The sequence below is a fragment of the Podarcis gaigeae genome (genome assembly GCF_964106915.1).
Source record: "Podarcis gaigeae genome assembly, chromosome: 4".
Taxonomy (NCBI): Eukaryota; Metazoa; Chordata; class Lepidosauria; order Squamata; family Lacertidae; genus Podarcis; species Podarcis gaigeae.
This window is the reverse complement of record NC_139677.1, coordinates 105,675,752-105,696,192: the sequence shown is the minus strand read 5'-3', so window position 1 is coordinate 105,696,192 and position 20,441 is coordinate 105,675,752. Positions and strand designations below refer to the sequence as shown.

The window sequence follows — 20,441 nt, the reverse complement described above, 5'->3', positions numbered from 1 at the left end:
ATAAACACAATAATCTGACTCACGTTAATATAAAAGTAGTTTACTCACAGATTCATTCATGTTCACAGACATATCCCTGAAGGCAGGCTTAGGTTACATAACAACTAGAACTATTCCATAAAGAAGTTAGTCCCAAATGACTGCCACTAAGGAGTCATTTCTCCAATCACACAGCAACATACAAAATGGAGAACACATACTGATCAGAAGATGGAGGCCGTGTGCTCCTCCATGCTAGTACAACAGACTGCACCCTCTTCAAGTCACATGGAGTGGAAGTCTGTCCCAGCTCAGAAGGAAACAGGAAGTCTTCTCCTGAGTGGTAGAAAACATCCCCTAATGTGTCCACTGCAGGAATGTTGTACTTGACTGCAGATTCACATCCCACAAAATCAATAAAATAGAAATAAAACCATTGGAAGAAACTCAATTATATAGTCCATAGTCAAAGCAACATAGCAGAAAACAAATATTCTCTTAAAGATATCAAAATAAAACATTACAAAGGAGGTCAACTACAGAATAGATATTTAACACAGTAGGGCAGGGTGAGTCTGGGCCTCACCCCCTAGGCCAGGTGGAAAGGGCCTTTTTAAAAAGGAGAAGAGGAGGAGGAGGAGGAAGAGGAGGAGGAGAAAGAGGAGGAAGAAGAAAGAGGAGGAGGAGGAAGAAGCAGCCTCTAGCTCTCCTAGAAGGAAGATTGCAATGCAAAATGTGGAGGGAACGGAAGGGATTTCTGGGAGATGAATCAGCCTGGTTGCTCCTGCCTTCCAGTCAATGCATGAAGTCAGAACTGACTGACAAGGGAGTCATTTGTATCTTGTGGGAAATGGATTCTTGTCTCTAGTGGGGGTCCTCACCTGGGGGTCCTCAGGGGTTGTTCTCCCCCCACCCCCACTCCCCTGCTTGTCTCCTTTTCTTGCACTTGGACTCTCTCCTGCTCTCAAGACAGACTCCTGGGGTGGGGTCCCTTTTTCTTCGCTCCAAGGGCCAGGAATGTATCTCGCCAACCCCTGAGGGCCAAGTGGATGAGGCCAAAGACACCTCCCTTGAAATTTAGGTGGGTAATTTAGTATTAGTATTCTGTTAGATAGCTTAACACCCAGAGAGACATTGATGCCAAGGTCCCTGGAGGCTCAGTGAGTAGCAGCGCCCATTTCCGGCTGGTTTTCCAGCAACCATCCCTTTGGGACAGGAGCTGGTCCTGGTGAAGCATGTGAACGTAAGCGGGTACTCGCTTGGTGTTAAATAAGGATCAGGCAGACTCAGCAATGGAGAATAAGAAGGTGAGGTTTATTGCCTGGCAATAAGGACCCAGTTTGGAATCTCTTCCAAAAGCAACTGGGACCCCGATTGACAGAAATCCAGGTCTTTATACCTGAGCAGATCACAGCAAATCATAGATCATGAGAAAACCATGAGGCAGTCACGATATTGTCAGCGAAAATTAGCCAATTAGCAAGCTTCTTGCCATGCTACCAGCTCCTGGTCAAGCACGGAGTTCTAGTTCTGCTTTCCGATGCTTGCAGTGACGCTCTGTCTAACCTCTCCCCTAGTTATGACAGGACAGGGAGTTTGGAGATTTTGCGGTCGGTTTTGCTCTTCCTGTTCTGTGGATTAATTTAGCCTGTATCTGAGGGGATTTTGTACCAGTATCTCTGATTTACGACTTCCCCCTTGTCCAGGGTACACGGATATTTGTAGGGGAAAGGTCGGCTCTTAACTTTGCTGTTTCAAGCAGTTTGCAGTTTAGCTAAGGCACGGCTTCCCTTTGATTCAAAATGGATTATAAAATGCTGTAAGCCTTGATTATGTGTGAGCATATATGAATATATTGATTTCTGATAACTGATTATATGAATAGCATAGGGGTAGCCCTTCTTCCTTGCCTCACTGGGGTGCCCTGCTCTGGGTGCGAGGGGATTGCTGCAGTGGCCTCCGTGGGGAGCTGCCCTGGGAGACACTGGGAAACTGGTCCCCAATGCAGCAGCCAGACTATGGGTTGGATCCCTCTCTTTATCCCTCGCCTTTCTCTCCCACCTTTTTTTTGGGGGGGGCTAGTCCACCTCCTCGTCCAACTTTGGAAAACCATTTGCAGATGTTTCCTTTGTTGCGCAATGAGGCTGAGCGATGTCACAGAGAGTTAAGGGATTCCTTTGTGTAAAGAAGGGAGATATTGTTCTGAAGGGGGGGGCGGAGGGTAAAATGAGTTTGGGATCCTCTGATCTGCAGGAAGGAGAGCGTGGCAGACCTGGCCCCTCCCTGGCAGGACCCTCTCCTCCTCCCTGACTTGGGGTCCCCCCCCCGCAGGAGCAGATCAGGCCCCCCAGGCCCCCTCCCCTGCTGCAGCCCTGGGACCCCCACCAGATCCCAGAGAGAGAGGAGACTCACCAGATCCCAGGAGGGGAGAGCGAGGCAGCCCTTGCAGCAGAGACACCCAAGCAAGAAAAGGACTGGGGAGGGGGGGCCTTGGCTCGGGAGGGCCTGCTCCCCCCCTTACTTCCTGTCCTCTCTAGGAAGGCAGCTCAGTTCCCTTTAACCCTTGCAAAGCCGAGCCCCCCAGCTCAGCCCTCTCTCGCTTGGCAAAACCTCAGATTTCTATCATTTTTTATGGATTTAGGTGGCAGCTGCCCCCCCCTGGCTCCGCCCATGCCCAGATATCCCTTTGTGGGGTGAGGCTCTTGGCTGGACTCTGAGCATCTCCCTCCCTTGGCCGGAAAGTGGAGGAGCAGCTTGCAGAGAAAAGGACCAATTCTGCAGCTCCAGCTCCAGAGACATAGCAAGGTCAGGTGGTACCCGGGTTTCTCACACACCCCACACACACATACAGAATTTTTTGCATCAGTAAAAGAAGTTACACACAGAACTATTTAAAATATTTAGAAATAATTACAAATGAACCGTTTGCTGAGAATCAGATTAAAATAGATGTCCACATTCTAAATATCCGGATGGGCTTGCCTAAACAAACATTTATTTATTTTTGCAGGCACCAAAAAGAAAAGCGGGAAAAAGAAGTGCAGGCAGGGAGTTCCAAAGTCTACCTGTGTCGCCACACTAAAATTTTGCTTTCTCACAAATTCAGGTGTTCTATGTGGAACCAGTAACTGGGCCAGTTTTCTCAAAGCAGCTGAGTTGGGAATACATGGGGGAAGGCAATCTGATCAGAAGCTGTTAAGAGCTTTGTAGTCCACGATAAGATGAGTGGGACCGGGACAATGGCCCGCCTAGCCCTAGAAACATGGCTTTAGGGAATTTTTTGTAAACCAAACTTTTTTTGTTAAGTACCTTTCATCATCCTCGAGCAACAAGACCAACCAATAGTCATTTTAACCACCAAACATAAAGATGCCGTTCCAAAGCAGTGTTGTGGTGCAGAGACAGTCAGACAAGTCTTTGGGAGCAGCCAGATTTTTATGTGCCAAACAAAAGCACCATGCATTGCCCTAAAAGTGATCCATGCGACGGTCACCTCCAGGCTTGACTACTGTAATTCGCTCTACGCGGGGCTGCCCTTGAAGCTGTCCCAGAAACTCCAGCGGGTGCAGAATGCTGCAGCGAGGCCCCTCACGGGGTCCCTGCCATGGGAACATATTCACCCAGTGCTTTTCAAGGTGCACGGGCTCCCGGTGGAGTACAGGGTCAGATTTAAGGTGCTGGTTTTGACCTTCAAAGCCCTTCACGGCCTAGGACCCTCGTACCTACGGGACCGCCTCTCCTGGTATGCCCCACGGAGAGCCTCAAGGTCCATAAATAACAACACCCTAGTTGTCCCAGGCCCTAAGGAAGTTAGATTGGCTTCAACCAGAGCCAGGGCCTTTTCAACTCTGGCCCCGCCTAGTGGAACGCTCTGCCTCATGAGACCATGATCTGATTTCTTTCCACAGGGCCTATAAGACAGAGTTGTTCCGCCTGGCCTTTGGCTTGGAGCCAATTTGATTCCCTCCCTCTCTTTCTTTTTTCCTTTCCTTCTCCTCCTGCGATGAGGCTACATTTTAATATTTTAATGTTTCAATATTTCAATGTTGCATTTTAATTTTGTTTTTAAGTTGCAATCATTCATCTTGTTTTTATTATTGCTTGTGAGCCGCTCTGAGCCCGGCCTTAGCTGGCGAGGGCGGGGTATAAATAATAAAATTATTATTATTTATTATTAAAAGTCCAGGGAACATTAGATGCTTCTAATTTTTCCGATGAAGTGTTTTATTCAGTCTCACCTGCAATCATGTGTGCTGAACACACAGAAACACATACACATAATGAAATTACTGGGAGTTACAGTCTCCAAATAAAACTCAACACATGCAAGCAGATTGATGGAATAGTACACATGATTTCCCCATCTCCTTTTTAAAAAACATTATTTTTCTTTATCTTCATGGTACAGAAGATAAATATTCAGAAAGCAATAGTTACAACAGTAAACAAAAAGGAACTTGTCCTGATGGAATTTCAGACTTTCAGCATGTCATGTGTTAAAGTTTCATTTCATTATTCTAAAACAGGCATCCCCAAACTCGGCCCTCCAGATGTTTTGGGACTACAATTCCCAGCATCCCAGACCACGGGTCCCGTTAGCTAGGGATGATGGGAGCTGTAGTCCCAAAACATCTGGAGCGCAGAGTTTGGGGATGCCTGATCTAAAAGACCACGATACATTTTCCCGTGAGTGCTGGGTGGATTCCTGCAACAGTCTTAACAATTTATATATTTAATAAACATTTGCCACGTGTTATAAAAGGAATATGGATTGTGTTCCCCCACCTTCTTGATTTCCCCGGGCAAACAAAATTTGAGATACTTAAATTGTAGTGCCCAGAATTGAACACAATATTCTAGGTGGAGCCTGACCAAGGCAGAATAAATTGGTACTATTCCTGCCCTTGAACTGATTCTGCCTTCTGCCACATTGGCCTCCGCTCCCCGTTTGGTGTCATCTGCAAATGTGATAATCACCTCCTCAGTTCCTTCAGCCAAGTCATTTATAAAGACGTTGTACAACAATGAGTCCAGGACTGAACCCTGCAGCACCCCTCTTGTCACTTTTCCCCAGGATGAGGAGGAACCATTAAGGAGTCCTCTTTGGGTTTGGTCAGTCAAATCCACCTAACAGTTACCTCATTCAGCCAACATTTTACCAGCTTCCTCACATAAATATCACGGGCGACTATTTCCACAGCATCCCGCTGATCAACAAACTTTCTAACTCCATCCAAAAAGAAAAAAGAAAAAGAGAGATTTCTCTGGCTTGACGAGTTTTTGAGAAAGCCATGTTTTCAACTTGTATGTTTATGTTCTGAAACACCGAGAAATCAGATAAAGGGCACATAATTTTTTTAAATGATGATAATAATAAGGATATTGACAAGCCGAAACATATGCAAATGAAGGCGATCAAGATGGTCTTGCTTTATTTATGCATTTATTTAATTTCTATAGCGCCCTATACCTGGGGTGCCAACTTGAATAAAATATAGAAGGGGTTTAGTAAGCCCCTCCTCGCATAATCAATACATGATGTGGGGCATGCATGCCATTTGGATGGCAATGCCTATCAACTGGGGGGGGTGCCCCCCTCAAATATTTTATGAAGGGGCAAAGACCCCTCATCCTCTAAAAGTTGGCTCCTGTTCCCTGCTGTTGCATTCTGAAGGCCAAGGACGGACTGGACCCTGATTAATACAATAGACACGAGGCTTGACCAGCAAGACCCTGGGAGAAAGTGCGCGTTCCACTTCCTGGCCCAGGTCGTTTTTATTAACAAAAGAACTTTAACACAGCGTTTGTAAGAACCAATCAGATTTCCTCTGAGCATTTCAAAAAATCCTCACGTGGGGACAAAGTCAGATCAGAGGAAGCCTCTTAACTACAAAGAACTATTTACTATTTGAGCATGCATACAGGCTAAATAAACAGGAACCAAGGAGGAATTAACAAACCCCGGTGGTAATAAACCCAGCAGTAAAAGGAAAGACAGGCATTTTACCACATCCATGTGAACTCTGTTCCTGGCCCTAAGATCTACCTAAAGATTAACAGAAGCTACATCAAAGCTACCTCCCTATTTTTATGTACCCAGGAGGCCTGGTAAGCAACTGGTCTGTGTTAGAATGCTTTACACGTGACTGACAGACATAGAGAAAATGGGGCAGAGATGCAGAGGCTTGTGGGATCGATCAGAAATCAAGTCAATGACCCAAACCCAGTCAAAGTGATGCTTTCACCATTGACACAGTAGCTTGCTTCATTTTTCATAATTCCTCATAGCAGTCCCACATGACCAGACACCTACATCCACAGTTCTCAGAATGGTTTCAACATAAAATCACAATATGAAAACACAAAACACAAAACCTGTAACCCCCACCGCCCCTAGCAAATAAAAGTTGAGATTCTTAAATTGTGGTACCCAGAATTGAACACAGTATTCTATGTGGGGCCAGACCAAGGCAGAAGAAAGTGGTACTATTCCTGCCCTTGATCTGATTTTGCCTTCTGCCACATTGGCCTCCGCTCCCTGTTCGGTGTCATCTGCAAATGGGATGATCATCCCCTCAGTTCCTTCATCCAAGTCATTTATAAAGACGTTGAACAAAAATGGGCCCAGGACAGGACCCTGCAGTACCCCTCTTGTCACTTTTCCCCAGGATGAGGAGGAACCATGGAGGAGGACAATTTGGGTTCATTCAGTCAAATCCACCTAACAGTTACCTCATTCAGCCCACATTTTACCAGCTTCCTCACATAAATGTCGCAGAGGACTTTGTCAAAAGCCTTACTGAAATTGAGATGCAGTATTTTCACAGCAGTACCCTGATCAACAAAGTTTGTAACTGCATCCAAAAAAAGAAATGAAAAAGAGAGATTTATCGGGCTTAACTTGTTTTTGAGAAAACCCTGCTTTCAACCTGTCTGTTTATGTTGTGAAGCACTATGAAATCCTCAGATGATAGGCACATAATTTTTTTAAAATGATGATAATAAGAAGGATATTGTCAAGCTGGAACATGTGCAGATGAAGGCGATCAAGATGGTGTTATTATATTTATTTCATTTCTATAGCGCCCTATAGCAGGGGTGCCAACTTGAATAAAATATAGGAGGGGTTTAGTAAGCCCCGCCTCAGTTAAACAGTCAGAGGATGCAGTGCAAGCATGCCATTTGAATGGCTGTTCCTATGAACTGGGGGGTGGCCCCCTCACATATCTTTTTGGGGGGCAAAGACCCCTCAGACTCTAAGAGTTGGCTCCCATTCCCTACACTCACAGGTCACAGGACGGTTACAACATAAAATCACACAATGAAAACACAAAACACACAGCCCAAAACCTGTAACCCCCAAGTCCCCACCACATTTAAATAGGGCATTAGATGTCAATGAGCCAAAGGCCTGTTTAAACTGGTGTGTTTTTCCCTAGCGCTGAAAGTTGTATAATGAAGGGTTTTCCACTCTTCGTATGGATTCTTTGTTGGGAAGTGAGATGGGAGCTCTTCCTGAAGCTCTTTCCACATTCCAAGCATTGATAGGGTTTCTCCCCTGTATGAATTCTTTGATGGGAAGTGAGAATGGAGCTCTGATTGAAGCTCTTTCCACATTCAAAGCATTGATAGGGTTTCTCCCCTGTATGAATTACTTGATGGGAAGTGAGACTGTGGCTGTGACAGAAGCTCTTTCCACATTCAAAGCATTGATAGGGTTTCTTCCCTGTATGAATTACTTGATGGGAAGTGAGACTGTGGCTGTGACTGAAGCTCTTTCCACATTCCACACACTGATAGGGTTTCTCCCCTGTATGAATTCTTTGATGGGAAGTGAGACTGTGGCTGTGACTGAAGCTCTTTCCACATTCCACACACTGATAGGGGTTCTCCCCTGTATGAATTCTTTGATGGGAAGTGAGAGAGGAGCTCTTCATGAAACTCTTTCCACATTCCACACACTGATAGGGTTTCTCCCCTGTATGAATTCTCTGATGGGAAGTGAGATTGGCGCTCTGACTGAAGCTCTTTCCACATTCCACACATTGATAGGGTTTTTCCCCTGTATGAATTCTTTGATGGGAATTGAGAGAGCAGCTCTTCCTGAAGCTCTTTCCACATTCCACACACTGATAGGGTTTCTCCCCTGTATGAATTCTCCGATGGGAAGTGAGACTGGAGCTCCGACTGAAGCTCTTTCCACATTCCACACACTGATAGGGTTTCTCCCCTGTATGAATTCTCCGATGGGAAGTGAGACTGGAGCTCCGACTGAAGCTCTTTCCACATTCCACACACGGATATGGTTTCGTCCCAATGGGATTTCTTTGATGGCAAGTGGAATAGGAACTTTTTCCACTTTTAAGATATTTATTCAGCTTCTCCATTGTGGGGATTTTGTCATGGTCACCCATGTTCTTAATTTCCAGTCCATCACTATCTGCAATGAAGAGTAATGGATTAGAGACTGAGGGAGAAATTCATGAAGAATACTTGTTAACACTGGTAACAGAGGAATAACAGAAGTGGATTAGATGGATGGTTTTCTGAAGGGTTGGGTGCATTAATTAACGGGGATCAACCGACATCCTTAGGGGAACCTGTCATTCGACAAGCCTGGCTCCTCTTGAATGGATTTTGTTGGCCTCCATCATGGCATCCCTCCATTTCCAATGTCAGTCTTCTCTTTGGACAACCAAAGACTGACGGGAGGAAAAAGAAAAACGGAAAACCTGACAGAAGCTACTTCAACTTCCCTAACAACTCTTATACTTAAAAGGGTCTGGGGAGTTCAGACCAGCTGATCCTTCTTTAATAAGCTGCAACTGGAGGAAGAACATTCACAGGAAAAAAAGTAATTTACTATTCAAGGTTTTTTTGGGGGGGATTGTGATAACTGGTGTTGTAGGGGGCGCTGCTGAGTTCTGTGAAAATATATGAGGTTTGTCACATATGGAATTTTGAATTTAAAAACAGATATTATGATCCCACAGGGAGCCTTACTGAGAGAGGCCACGATCCCACGATTCTCCTCCATGACGTCCTTATGCAGAGCTCTCTGGTCAGGATCCAGCAACTCCCATTCCTCATCCGTGAAACAAACAGCAACATCTTCAAAACACACTGGACCCTAAAGGAAGAAGGGAAATGTCCACCTCTGAGACAACACTGTTGTTCACCACCACTCCTTGAGCTAGGACATTCTTCCACCCCTTGACCTCTGTCCCCACAAGGCAGGTTCCCCTGACCTGATCTGGTTCCACAGGCGCTGCTTCCATTCTTTCCCCATTCAGAGATGGATGAAGAGGTCTATCCAGTATCACTGTGTCACCTGCAAGAGGAAAAAGGTAAGGGGGAGGCCCAGAGTGCCTGCTTCTCTCACCTAGAAAGGAATGCTGTGATCACCAATAGTCAGCATGGATTTCTCAAAAATAAGTCATGTCAGACTAACCTGATCTCGTTTTTTGACAGAATTACAAGCCTGGTAGATGAAGGGAACGCAGTGGATGTAGCCTACCTTGATTTCAGCAAGGCATTCGACAAGGTGCCCCATTATATTCTTGTAAAGAATCTGGTAAAATACGGTCTTGACTATGCTACCACTCAGTGGATTTGTAACTGGCTGACTGACCGAACCCAAAGGGTGCTCATCAATGGTTCCTATTCATCCTGGAGAAGAGTGACTAGTGGGGTGCCACAGGGTTCTGTCTTGGGCCCGGTCTTATTCAACATCTTTATCAACGACTTGGATGATGGACTCAAGGGCATCCTGATCAAATTTGCAGATGACACCAAACTGGGAGGGGTGGCTAACACCCCAGAGGACAGGATCACACTTCAAAACGACCTTGACAGATTAGAGAACTGGGCCAAAACAAACAAGATGAATTTTAACAGGGAGAAATGTAAAGTATTGCACTTGGGCAAAAAAAATGAGAGGCACAAATACAAGATGGGTGACACCTGGCTTGAGAGCAGTACATGTGAAAAGGATCTAGGAGTCTTGGTTGACCACAAACTTGACATGAGCCAACAGTGTGACGCGGCAGCTAAAAAAGCCAATGCAATTCTGGGCTGCATCAATAGGAGTATAGCATCTAGATCAAGGGAAGTAATAGTGCCACTGTATTCTGCTCTGGTCAGACCTCACCTGGAGTACTGTGTCCAGTTCTGGGCACCACAGTTCAAGAAGGACACTGACAAACTGGAACGTGTCCAGAGGAGGGCAACCAAAATGGTCAAAGGTCTGGAAACGATGCCTTATGAGGAACGGCTAAGGGAGCTGGGCATGTTTAGTCGGGAGAAGAGGAGGTTAAGGGGTGATATGATAGCCATGTTCAAATATATAAAAGGATGTCACATAGAGGAGGGAGAAAGGTTGTTTTCTGCTGCTCCAGAGAAGCGGTACGGAGCAATGGTTCCAAACTACAAGAAAGAAGATTCCACCTAAACATTAGGAAGAACTTCCTGACAGTAAGAGCTGTTCGACAGTGGAATTTGCTGCCAAGGAGTGTGGTGGAGTCTCCTTCCTTGGAGGTCTTTAAGCAGAGGCTTGACAACCATATGTCAGGAGTGCTCTGATGATGTTTCCTGCTTGGCAGGGGGTTGGACTCGATGGCCGTTGTGGTCTATTCCAACTCTATGATTCTATGATTCTATGAGGTGAATCAGTGCATCTAAACTACAGATGGGCATTTGAGAAATTCTCGCCTGCTGAGTGCATTTGGATGTTTGGGTGCATTTCAGATGTTAGTTGTGCCGAAATATATCTCCCCTCCTCTGGGCTCTTGGTCCCACTATCTCCCCCAAGAAAAGATGAAAAGAACCCACAGATGAGTTGGAAAACGAACAGAATGAGACTAAACGGAGAAAAACCTCCTCCCTTCTTACCCAGTGGCCTCACTCTGGTGTTCAACGGAGGCCTCTCTGCCTCAGAAGAAATCTGGCCCATTTCTGCAAAGAGATCCTTTCCCTGAAAAAGAAAAAGGATTCAAAAGAGAGAATGGGGAGAAGGATTAAAAAATGAATGTCAGGGCCAACAGCTTCAAGGGTGACAGATCTCATTCCATGGATGCCTTCCCGGGGGGGGGGGGGGGAATGAGCCATCAGAAGAGCATGATGGGATGTTTTCTGTCCTGTTTGGAGGCCTTGGGAGTATCCAGAGGAAAGTCTCTCTCACCTGCTTTCTCTCCTCTGCCTGACTCAGGAGGAAACCTTCGGCCAGGGCCACCGCCTGCGAACTGGTCTCCGCTCCGCATTCCCTCACCCAGCTCTCCATCTCCGGTGGAAGGACAGCCAGGAACTGCTCCAAGATCACCAGGTCCAGCATCTCAGCTTTCGTGTGCCTTTCTGGCTTCAGCCACTGATGGCAAAGGTGGTAGAGTCGGCTGCAAACCTCTCGGGGTCCTTTGGCCTCCTGGCAGCAGAACTGCCTCAACTGCTGGCTCTGCACCTCTGAGCGGAGGGTGTCCTCCTCACCCAGGATCTTCTGCACAGAGTTTTCCCACAATCCCCCACTGCCATGGCCCCTTCCTGCTCCAGGGCCAGCTGAATCTTGCTCATCCATCTGTGCTCTCAAGAAGCCTCTAAGAGATCGGAAGGAACCCTTTGGTTTCCTGCCAAGTTCTGTCTGTCTGAATGAGAGGCGCTAGCAAATCCTACAAAGCAAATACATTGTTCTGTTACAAAAGTTGTCTAATATCAGGAAAAGAAAAAGGTTCCCTGAGCAAGCATGGATGAGTCTTGGAGGGAACCAGGGCTGGACTGCACCACAGCCCAAACCATGAGCTATTTTATTTAATTAAATTTCTATAACACTTTATATTTTAACAATAAATCTCAAAGCGGTTTACAGCATATTAAATCCGTGGGGATAATTGGGGAGTTAGAAGAAGATATATTATTGAATGATATCCTTCCTAACATGCACTAGCAAGTTCCATATTCTAGCAGAGTTCCATACATCCCCCTTTTTTACATTACGCAGCGATCAGCTTGTTGCTGACTCATCTGAGTCTTACTATTAAAAATTCCTTCCTGGTAAAATCCCTTCCAATCCCTCTTAAATGAATAAGCACAATAATCTGATTCACGTTAATATAAAACTAGTTTACTCACAGATTCATTCACATTCACAGACATATCCCTGAAGGCAGGCTTAGGTTACATAACAACTAGAACTATTCCATAAAGAAGTTAGTCCCAATTGACTGCGACTAAGGAGTCACTTCTCCAAACACACAGCAACATACAAAATGGAGAAGACACACTGATCAGAAGATGGAGGCCGTGTGCTCCTCCATGCTACTACAACAGACTGCACCCTCTTCAAGTCACATGGAGTGGAAGTCTGTCCCAGCTCAGGAGGAAACAGGAAGTCTTCTCCTGAGTGGTAGAAAACATCCCCTAATGTGTCCACTGCAGGAATCTTGTACTTGACTGCAGATTCACATCCCACAAAATCAATAAAATAGAAATAAAACCATTGGAAGAAACTCAATTATATAGTCCATAGTCAAAGCAACATAGCAGAAAACAAATATTCTCTTAAAGATATCAAAATAAAACATTACAAAGGAGGTCAACTACAGAATAGATATTTAACACAGTAGGGCAGGGTGAGTCTGGGCCTCACCCCCTAGGCCAGGTGGAAAGGGCCTTTTTAAAAAGGAGAAGAGGAGGAGGAGGAGGAGGAAGAAGAAGAAGAAGAAGAAAGAGGAGGAGGAGGAGGAGGAGGAAGAGGAGGAGGAGGAATAGGAGGAAGCAGCCTCTAGCTCTCCTAGAAGGAAGATTGCAATGCAAAATGTGGAGGCAACGGAAGGGATTTCTGGGAGATGAATCAGCCTGGTTGCTCCTGCCTTCCAGTCAATGCATGAAGTCAGAACTGACTGACAAGAGAGTCATTTGTATTTTGTGAAAAATGGATGCTTGGCTCTAGTAGGGGTCCTCACCCGGGGGTCCTCAGGAGTTGTTCTCCCCCCAGCCCCACTCCCCTGCTTGTCTCCTTATTTGCACTTGGACTCTCTGCCACTCTCCAGGCAGACCCCTTGGGGTGGGGTCACTTTTTCTTTGCTCTGAGGGCCAGGTATGTTTCTGGCCAACCCCCTGAGGGCCAAGTTCGCAGGGCCAAAAACATCTCCCTTGAAATCTAGGCTAAGGTCCCTGGAGCCTCAGTGAGTAGCAGTGCCCATTTCCGGCTGCTTTGCCAGCAACAATCCCTTTGGGACAGAGAGGATGTGGTCCTGGGATGCCCTGCTCTGGGTGCGAGGGGATTGCTGCAGTGGCCTCCGTGGGGAGCTGCCCTGGGAGACGACTGGGAAACTGGTCCCCAATGTATGGGCTGGGATCCCTCTCTTTATTCCTGCCCTTTCTCTCCCACCTTTTTTTTTTGGGGGGGGGCTAGTCCACCTCCTCGTCCAGCTTTGGAAAACCATTTGCAGATGTTTCCTCTGTTGTGCAATGAGGCTGAGCGATGTCACAGAGAGTTAAGGGATTTCTTTGTGTAAAGAAGGGAGATTTTTTCTGAAATGGGGGCGGAGGGTCAAATGAGTTTGGGATCCTCTGATCTCCAGGAAGGAGAGCCTGGCCCCTCCCTGGCAGGACCCTCTCCCCCCTGACTTGGGGTCCCCCCCTGCAGGAGCAGATCAGGCCCCCCAGGCCCCCTCCCCTGCTGCAGCCCTGGGACCCCCACCAGATCCCAGAGAGAGAGAGAGAGGAGACTCACCAGATCCCGGGAGGGGACAGCAAGGCAGGAGAGACACCAAAGCAAAACCCCCCCTTCCTTGCAGGAAAGGACTGGGAGGAGGGGGCTTGGCTCTGGAGGACCTGCCCCCCCTGCTTCCTGTCCTTTCTAGGAAGGCAGCTCACTTCCCTTTAACCTTTGCCAAGCCGAGTCCCTCCAGCTCAGCCCTCTCTCAGATTTTTATTATTTCTTATGGATATCGGGGGTGGAGCTGCCCCCCCCTGGCTCCGCCCATGCCCAGATATCCCTTTGTGGGTGAGGCTCTTGGCTGGACTCTGAGCATCTCCCTCCCTTGGCCGGAAAGTGGAGGAGCAGCTTGCAGAGAAAAGGACCAATTCTGCAGCTCCAGCTGCAGAGACATAGCAAGGTCAGGTGGTTCCCGGTTTCACACCCCCCCACACACACACATTCAGAATTTTTTTCAACAGTAAAAGAAGATACAGACAACTATTTAAAATATTTAGAAATAATTACAAATGAACCGTTTGCTGAGAATCAGATTAAAATCCATGTCCACATTTTAAATATCCGGATGGGCTTGCCTAAACAAACATTTATTTATTTTTGCAGGCACCCCTCCCCCCCAAAAAAGGAATAAACAAAGAAGTGCAGGCAGGGAGTTCCAAAGTCTACCTGTGTCGCCACACTAAAATTTTGATTTCTCACAAGTACAGGTGTTTTATGTGGAACCAGTAACTGTGCCAGTTTTCTCAAAGCAGCTGAGTTGGGAATACATGGGGGAAGGCAATCTGATCAGAAGCTGTTAAGAGCTTTGTAGTCCACGATAAGATGAGTGGGACCGGGACAATGGCCCGCCTAGCCCTAGAAACGTGGCTTTAGGGAATTTTTTGTAAACCAAACTTTTTTTGTTAAGTACCTTTCATCATCCTCAAGCACCAGCACCAACCAAAAATCATTTTAACCACCAATCAGAAAGAAGCCGTTCCAAAGCAGTGTTGTGGTGCAGAGACAGACAGACAAGTCTTTGGGAGCAGCCAGATTTTTATGTGCCAAACAAAAGCACCATGCATTGCCCTAAAAGTGATCCATGCGACGGTTATCTCCAGGCTTGACTACTGTAATTCGCTCTACGCAGGGCTGCCCTTGAAGCTGTCCCAGAAACTCCAGCGGGTGCAGAATGCTGCAGCGAGGCTCCTCACGGGGTCTCTGCCATGGGAGCATATTCACTCAGTGCTTTTCCAGCTGCACTGGCTCCCGGTAGAGTACAGGGTCAGATTTAAGGCGCTGATTTTGACCTTTAAAGCCCTTCATGGCCTAGGACCCTCATACCTACGGGACTGCCTCTCCCGGTCTGCCCCACGGAGAGCCTCAAGGTCCATAAATAGCAACACCCTTGTGGTCCCGGGCCCTAAGGAAGTTAGATTGGCTTCAACCAGAGCCAGGGTCTTTTCAACTCTGGCTCCAGCCTGGTGGAACGCTCTGCCTCATGAGACCAGGGCCCTGCAGGATCTGATTTCTTTCCGCAGGGCCTGTAAGACAGAGTTGTTCCACCTGGCCTTTGGCTTGGAGCCAATTTGATTCCCTCCCTCTCTTTCTTTTTTCCTTTCCTTCTCCTCCTGCGATGAGGTTACATTTTAATATTTTAATGTTTCAATATTTCAATGTTGTATTTTAATTTTGTTTTTAAGTTGCAATCATTGATCTTGTTTTTATTATTGCTTGTAAGCCGCTCTGAGCCCGGCCTTGGCTAGCGAGGGCGGGGTATAAATAATAAAATTATTATTATTTATTATTAAAAGTCCAGGGAACATTAGATGCTTCTAATTTTTCCGATGAAGTGTTTTATTCAGTCTCACCTGCAGTCATGTGTGCTGAACACACAGAAACACATACAGATAATGAAATTACTGGGAGTTACAGTCTCCAAATAAAACTCAACACATGCAAGCAGATTGATGGAATAGTACACATGACTTCCCCATCTCCTTTTGTAAAAACATTATTTTTCTTTATCTTCATGGTACAGAAGATAAATATTCAGAAAGCAATAGTTACAACAGTAAACAAAAAGTAACTTGTCCTGATGGAATTTCAGACTTTCAGCATGTCATTTGTTAAAGTTTCATTTCATTATTCTAAAACAGGCATCCCCAAACTCGGCCCTCCAGATGTTTTGGGACTACAATTCCCAGCATCCCAGAGCACGGGTCCCGTTAGCTAGGGATGATGGGAGCTGTAGTCCCAAAACATCTGGGGGACCGAGTTTGGGGATGCCTGTTCTAAAAGACCACGATACATTTTCCCGTGAGTGCTGGGTGGATTCCTGCAACAGTCTTAACAATTTATATATTTAATAAACATTTGCCACGTGTTATAAAAGGAATATGGATTGTGTTCCCCCACCTTCTTGATTTCCCCGGGCAAACAAAATTTAAGATTCTTAAATTGTGGTGCCCAGAATTGAACACAATATTCTCGGTGGGGCCTGACCAAGGCAGGTCCTAAATTGGTACTATTCCTGCCCTTGAACTGATTCTGCCTTCTGCCACATTGGCCTCCGCTCCCTGTTTGGTGTCGTCTGCAAATGTGATAAGCATCTCCTCAGTTCCTTCATCCAAGTCACTTATAAAGACGTTGTACAACAACGGGTCCAGGACTGAACCCTGCAGCACCCCTCTTGTCACTTTTCCCCAGGATGAGGAGGAACCATTAAGGAGTCCTCTTTGGGTTTGGTCAGTCAAATCCACCTAACAGTTACCTCATTCAGCCAACATTTTACCAGCTTCCTCACATAAGTATCACGGGCGACTATTTCCACAGCAGTCCGCTGATCAAACTTTCTAACTCCATCCAAAAAGAAAAAAGAAAAAGAGAGATTTCTCTGGCTTGACGAGTTTTTGAGAAAGCCATGTTTTCAACTTGTGTATGTTTATGTTCTGAAACACCGAGCAATCAGATAAAGGGCACATAATTTTTTAAAATGATGATAATAATAAGGATATTGACAAGCCAAAACATATGCAAATGAAGGCGATCAAGATGGTCTTGCTTTATTTATGCATTTATTTAATTTCTATAGCGCCCTATACCTGGGGTACCAACTTGAATAAAATATAGAAGGGGTTTAGTAAGCCCCTCCTCGCATAATCAATACATGATGTGGGGCATGCATGCCATTTGGATGGCAATGCTTATCAACTGGGGGGGGTGCCCCCCTCAAATATTTTATGAAGGGGCAAAGACCCCTCATCCTCTAAAAGTTGGCTCCTGTTCCCTGCTGTTGCATTTTGAAGGCAAAGGACGGACTGGACCCTGATTAATACAATAGACACGAGGCTTGACCAGCAAGACCCTGGGAGAAAGTGCGCGTTCCACTTCCTGGCCCAGGTCGTTTTTATTAACAAAAGAACTTTAACACAGCGTTTGTAAGAACCAAACAGATTTCCTCTGAGCATTTCAAAAAATCCTCACGTGGGGACAAAGTCAGATCAGAGGAAGCCTCTTAACTACAAAGAACTATTTACTATTTGAGCATGCATACAGGCTAAATAAACAGGAACCAAGGAGGAATTAACAAACCCCGGTGGTAATAAACCCAGCAGTAAAAGGAAAGACAGGCATTTTACCACAGACATAGAGAAAATGGGGCAGAGATGCAGAGGCTTGTGGGATCGATCAGAAATCAAGTCAATGACCCAAACCCAGTCAAAGTGATGCTTTCACCATTGACACAGTAGCTTGCTTCATTTTTCATAATTCCTCATAGCAATCCCACATGACCAGACACCTACACCCACAGTTCTCAGAATGGTTTCAACATAAAATCACAATATGAAAACACAAAACACAAAACCTGTAACCCCCACCGCCCCTGGCAAACAAAAGTTGAGATTCTTAAATTGTGGGGCCAGAACAAGGCAGAAGAAAGTGGTACTATTCCTGCCCTTGATCTGATTCTGCCTTCTGCCACATTGGCCTCTGCTCCCCGTTTGGTGTCATCTGCAAATGGGATGATCATCCCCTCAGTTCCTTCATCCAAGACATTTATAAAGACGTTGAACAACAATGGGCCCAGGACAGAACCCTGCAGTACCCCTCTTGTCACTTTTCCCCAGGATGAGGAGGAACCATGGAGGAGGACAATTTGGGTTCGGTCAGTCAAATCCACCAGTTACCTCATTCAGCCCACATTTTACCAGCTTCCTCACATAAATGTCGCAGAGGACTTTGTCAAAAGCCTTACTGAAATTGAGATGCAGTATTTTCACAGCAGTCCCCTGATCAACAAAGTTTGTAACTGCATCCAAAAAAAGAAATGAAAAAGAGAGATTTATCGGGCTTAACTTGTTTTTGAGAAAGCCCTGCTTTCAACCTGTCTGTTTATGTTGTGAAGCACTATGAAATCCTCAGATGATAGGCACATAATTTTTTTAAAATGATGATAAGAAGAAGGATATTGTCAAGGTGGAACACGTGCAGATGAAGGCGATCAAGATGGTGTTATTATATTTATTTCATTTCTATAGCGCCCTATAACAGGGGTGCCAACTTGAATAAAATATAGGAGGGGTTTAGTAAGCACGGCCTCAGTTAAACAGTCAGAGGATGCGGTGCAAGCATGCCATTTGAATGGCTGTTCCTATGAACTGGGGGGGTGGCCCCCTCAAATATCTTTTTGGGGTGCAAAGACCCCTCAGACTCTAAGAGCTGGCTCCCATTCCCTACACTCACAGGTCACAGGACGGTTACAACATAAAATCACAGAATGAAAACACAAAACACCGCCCCCAAAACCTGTAACCCCCACCTCCCCACCACACTGTAAAAGGGCATTAGATGTCAATCAGCCAAAGGACTGGTTAAAGAGATGAGTTCTTCCCTGGCGCTGAAAGCTGTATAATGACGGGTTTTGGGAACTTTGTATGAATTCTTTGATGGGAACTGAGAGAGGAGCTCCTCCTGAAGCTCTCCACATTCCACACACTGATTGGGTTTCTCCCCTGTATGAATTCTTTGATGGAAAGTGAGACTGGCGCTCTGACTGAAGGTCTTTTCACATTCCACGCACTGATAGGGTTTCTCCCCTGTATGAATTCTCTGATGGCGAGTGAGACTGCTGCTGTGACTGAAGCTCTTTCCACATTCCACACACTGATAGGGTTTCTCCCCTGTATGAATTCTTTGATGGAAAGTGAGACTGGCGCTCTGACTGAAGGTCTTTTCACATTCCATGCACTGATAGGGTTTCTCCCCTGTATGAATTCTCTGATGGCGAGTGAGACTGCTGCTGTGACTGAAGCTCTTTCCACAATCCACACAATGATAGGGTTTCTCCCCTGTATGAATTATTTGATGGAAACTGAGAGAGGAGCTCCTACTGAAGCCCTTTCCACATTCCACACACTGATAGGGTTTCTCCCCTGTATGAATTCTCTGATGGTAAGTGAGAGTGGAGCTATCAGTGAAGCTCTTTCCACATTCCACACACTGATAGGGTTTCTCCCCTGTATGAATTCTGTGATGGGAAGTGAGTTTTGAGCTATTTCTGAAGCTCTTTCCACATTCCACACACTGATAGGGTTTCTCCCCTGTATGAATTCTTTGATGGAAAGTGAGACCGGAGCTCCAACTGAAGCTCTCTCCACATTCCACACACTGATAGGGTTTCTCCCCTGTATGAATTCTTTGATGGGAAGTGAGAGAGGAGTTTTCAGTGAAGCTCTTTCCACATTCCACACACTGATAGGGTTTCTCCCCTGTATGAATTCTCTGATGGGAAGTGAGATTGTGGCTGTGAGTGAAGCTCTTTCCACATTCCCCACACTGATAGGGCTTCTCCCCTGTATGAATTATTTGATGGGAAGTGAGTTTTGAGCTATTCCTGAAGCTCTTTCCACATTCCACGCACTGATAGGGTTTCTCCCCTGTATGAATTCTTTGATGGGAAGTGAGTTTGGAGCTATTCCTGAAGCTCTTTCCACATTCCACACACTGATAGGGTTTCCCCCCTGTATGAATTCTTTGATGGGAAGTGAGATTGCCCTTTTGACTGAATCTCTTTCCACATTCCATGCACTGATAGGGTTTCTTCCCAATGGGATTTCTTTGATGGGAAGTGGAAAAGGAACTTTTCCCACATTCAAGATATTTATTCAGCTTCTCCATTGTTGGGATTTTGTCGTGGTCACCCATGTTGTTAATTTCCAGTCCATCTCTATCTACAATGAAGAGAAATGGATTAAAGACTCAGGGATAAATTAAGGAAGAATACTTGTTAACTCTGGTAATAGAGGAATAACACTAATGGGCTAGATGGATGGTTTTCTGAAGGGTTGGGTACATTAATTAACGGGGATCAACCGACATCCTTAGGGGAACCTGTGATTCGATAAGCCAGGCTCTTCTCTTGAATCGATTTTGTTTGGCTCCCATCATGGCATTCCTCCGTTTCCAATGTCAGTCTTCTCTTTGGACAACCAAAGACTGACGGGAGGAAAAACAAAAACTGAAAACCTGACAGAAGCTACTTCAACTTCCCTAACAACTCTGAAGTTTACAGTCAAAAGGCCCTGGGGAGTTCAGACCAGGCTGCTGCTTGTTTCATAAGCTGCAGCGGGAGGAAGAACATTCACAGAAAAAACAGTAATTTACTATTCAAGGGTTTTTTGGGGGGGCGGATACTGTAATATCCAGTGTTGTAGGGGGCGCTGTTGAGGTCTGTGAAAATATATGAGGTTCGTCACATATGGAGTTTTGAATT

General features: G+C 45.8%; 3 protein-coding genes across 4 annotated transcripts in view; all 3 read right to left on the bottom strand.

Moving 5' to 3' along the window:
* LOC310843314 (uncharacterized protein) overlaps positions 1 to 20,441 on the bottom strand; it is a 79,119-nt gene that overhangs the window by 46,549 nt on the left and 12,129 nt on the right. Inside the window, exon 1 of one of the 2 annotated variants that reach the window (XM_083736475.1) lies at positions 2,365 to 2,446. The exons of the other annotated variant lie outside the window; for it this stretch is intronic. The gene's annotated coding sequence lies outside the window, so the exon portion shown is untranslated. Of the gene's footprint in view, positions 1 to 2,364; positions 2,447 to 20,441 lie in introns of those variants that run through there. 2 annotated transcript variants of the gene reach the window in all.
* On the bottom strand, positions 4,180 to 11,545 carry LOC310842828 (uncharacterized protein; the record flags this gene model as incomplete). The annotated part of the gene is made up of 5 exons (XM_083734968.1): positions 4,180 to 8,419; positions 8,983 to 9,109; positions 9,228 to 9,310; positions 10,870 to 10,951; positions 11,159 to 11,545. The coding sequence occupies 5 exons, from the start codon at positions 11,543 to 11,545 to the stop codon at positions 7,395 to 7,397; spliced, it is 1,704 nt and encodes a 567-aa protein (XP_083591094.1). The 3' UTR covers positions 4,180 to 7,394.
* The window catches only part of LOC310843378 (uncharacterized protein), a 48,964-nt gene continuing 45,249 nt past the window's right edge, over positions 16,727 to 20,441 (bottom strand). The window contains exons 6-7 of the mRNA XM_083736677.1: positions 18,219 to 19,899; positions 16,727 to 16,770 (exon numbers count right to left, since the gene is read on the bottom strand). Of these exons, the coding sequence (XP_083592803.1) occupies positions 18,521 to 19,899 (1,379 nt within the window). The 3' untranslated portion in view covers positions 16,727 to 16,770; positions 18,219 to 18,520. The remainder of the gene's footprint in view (positions 16,771 to 18,218; positions 19,900 to 20,441) is intronic.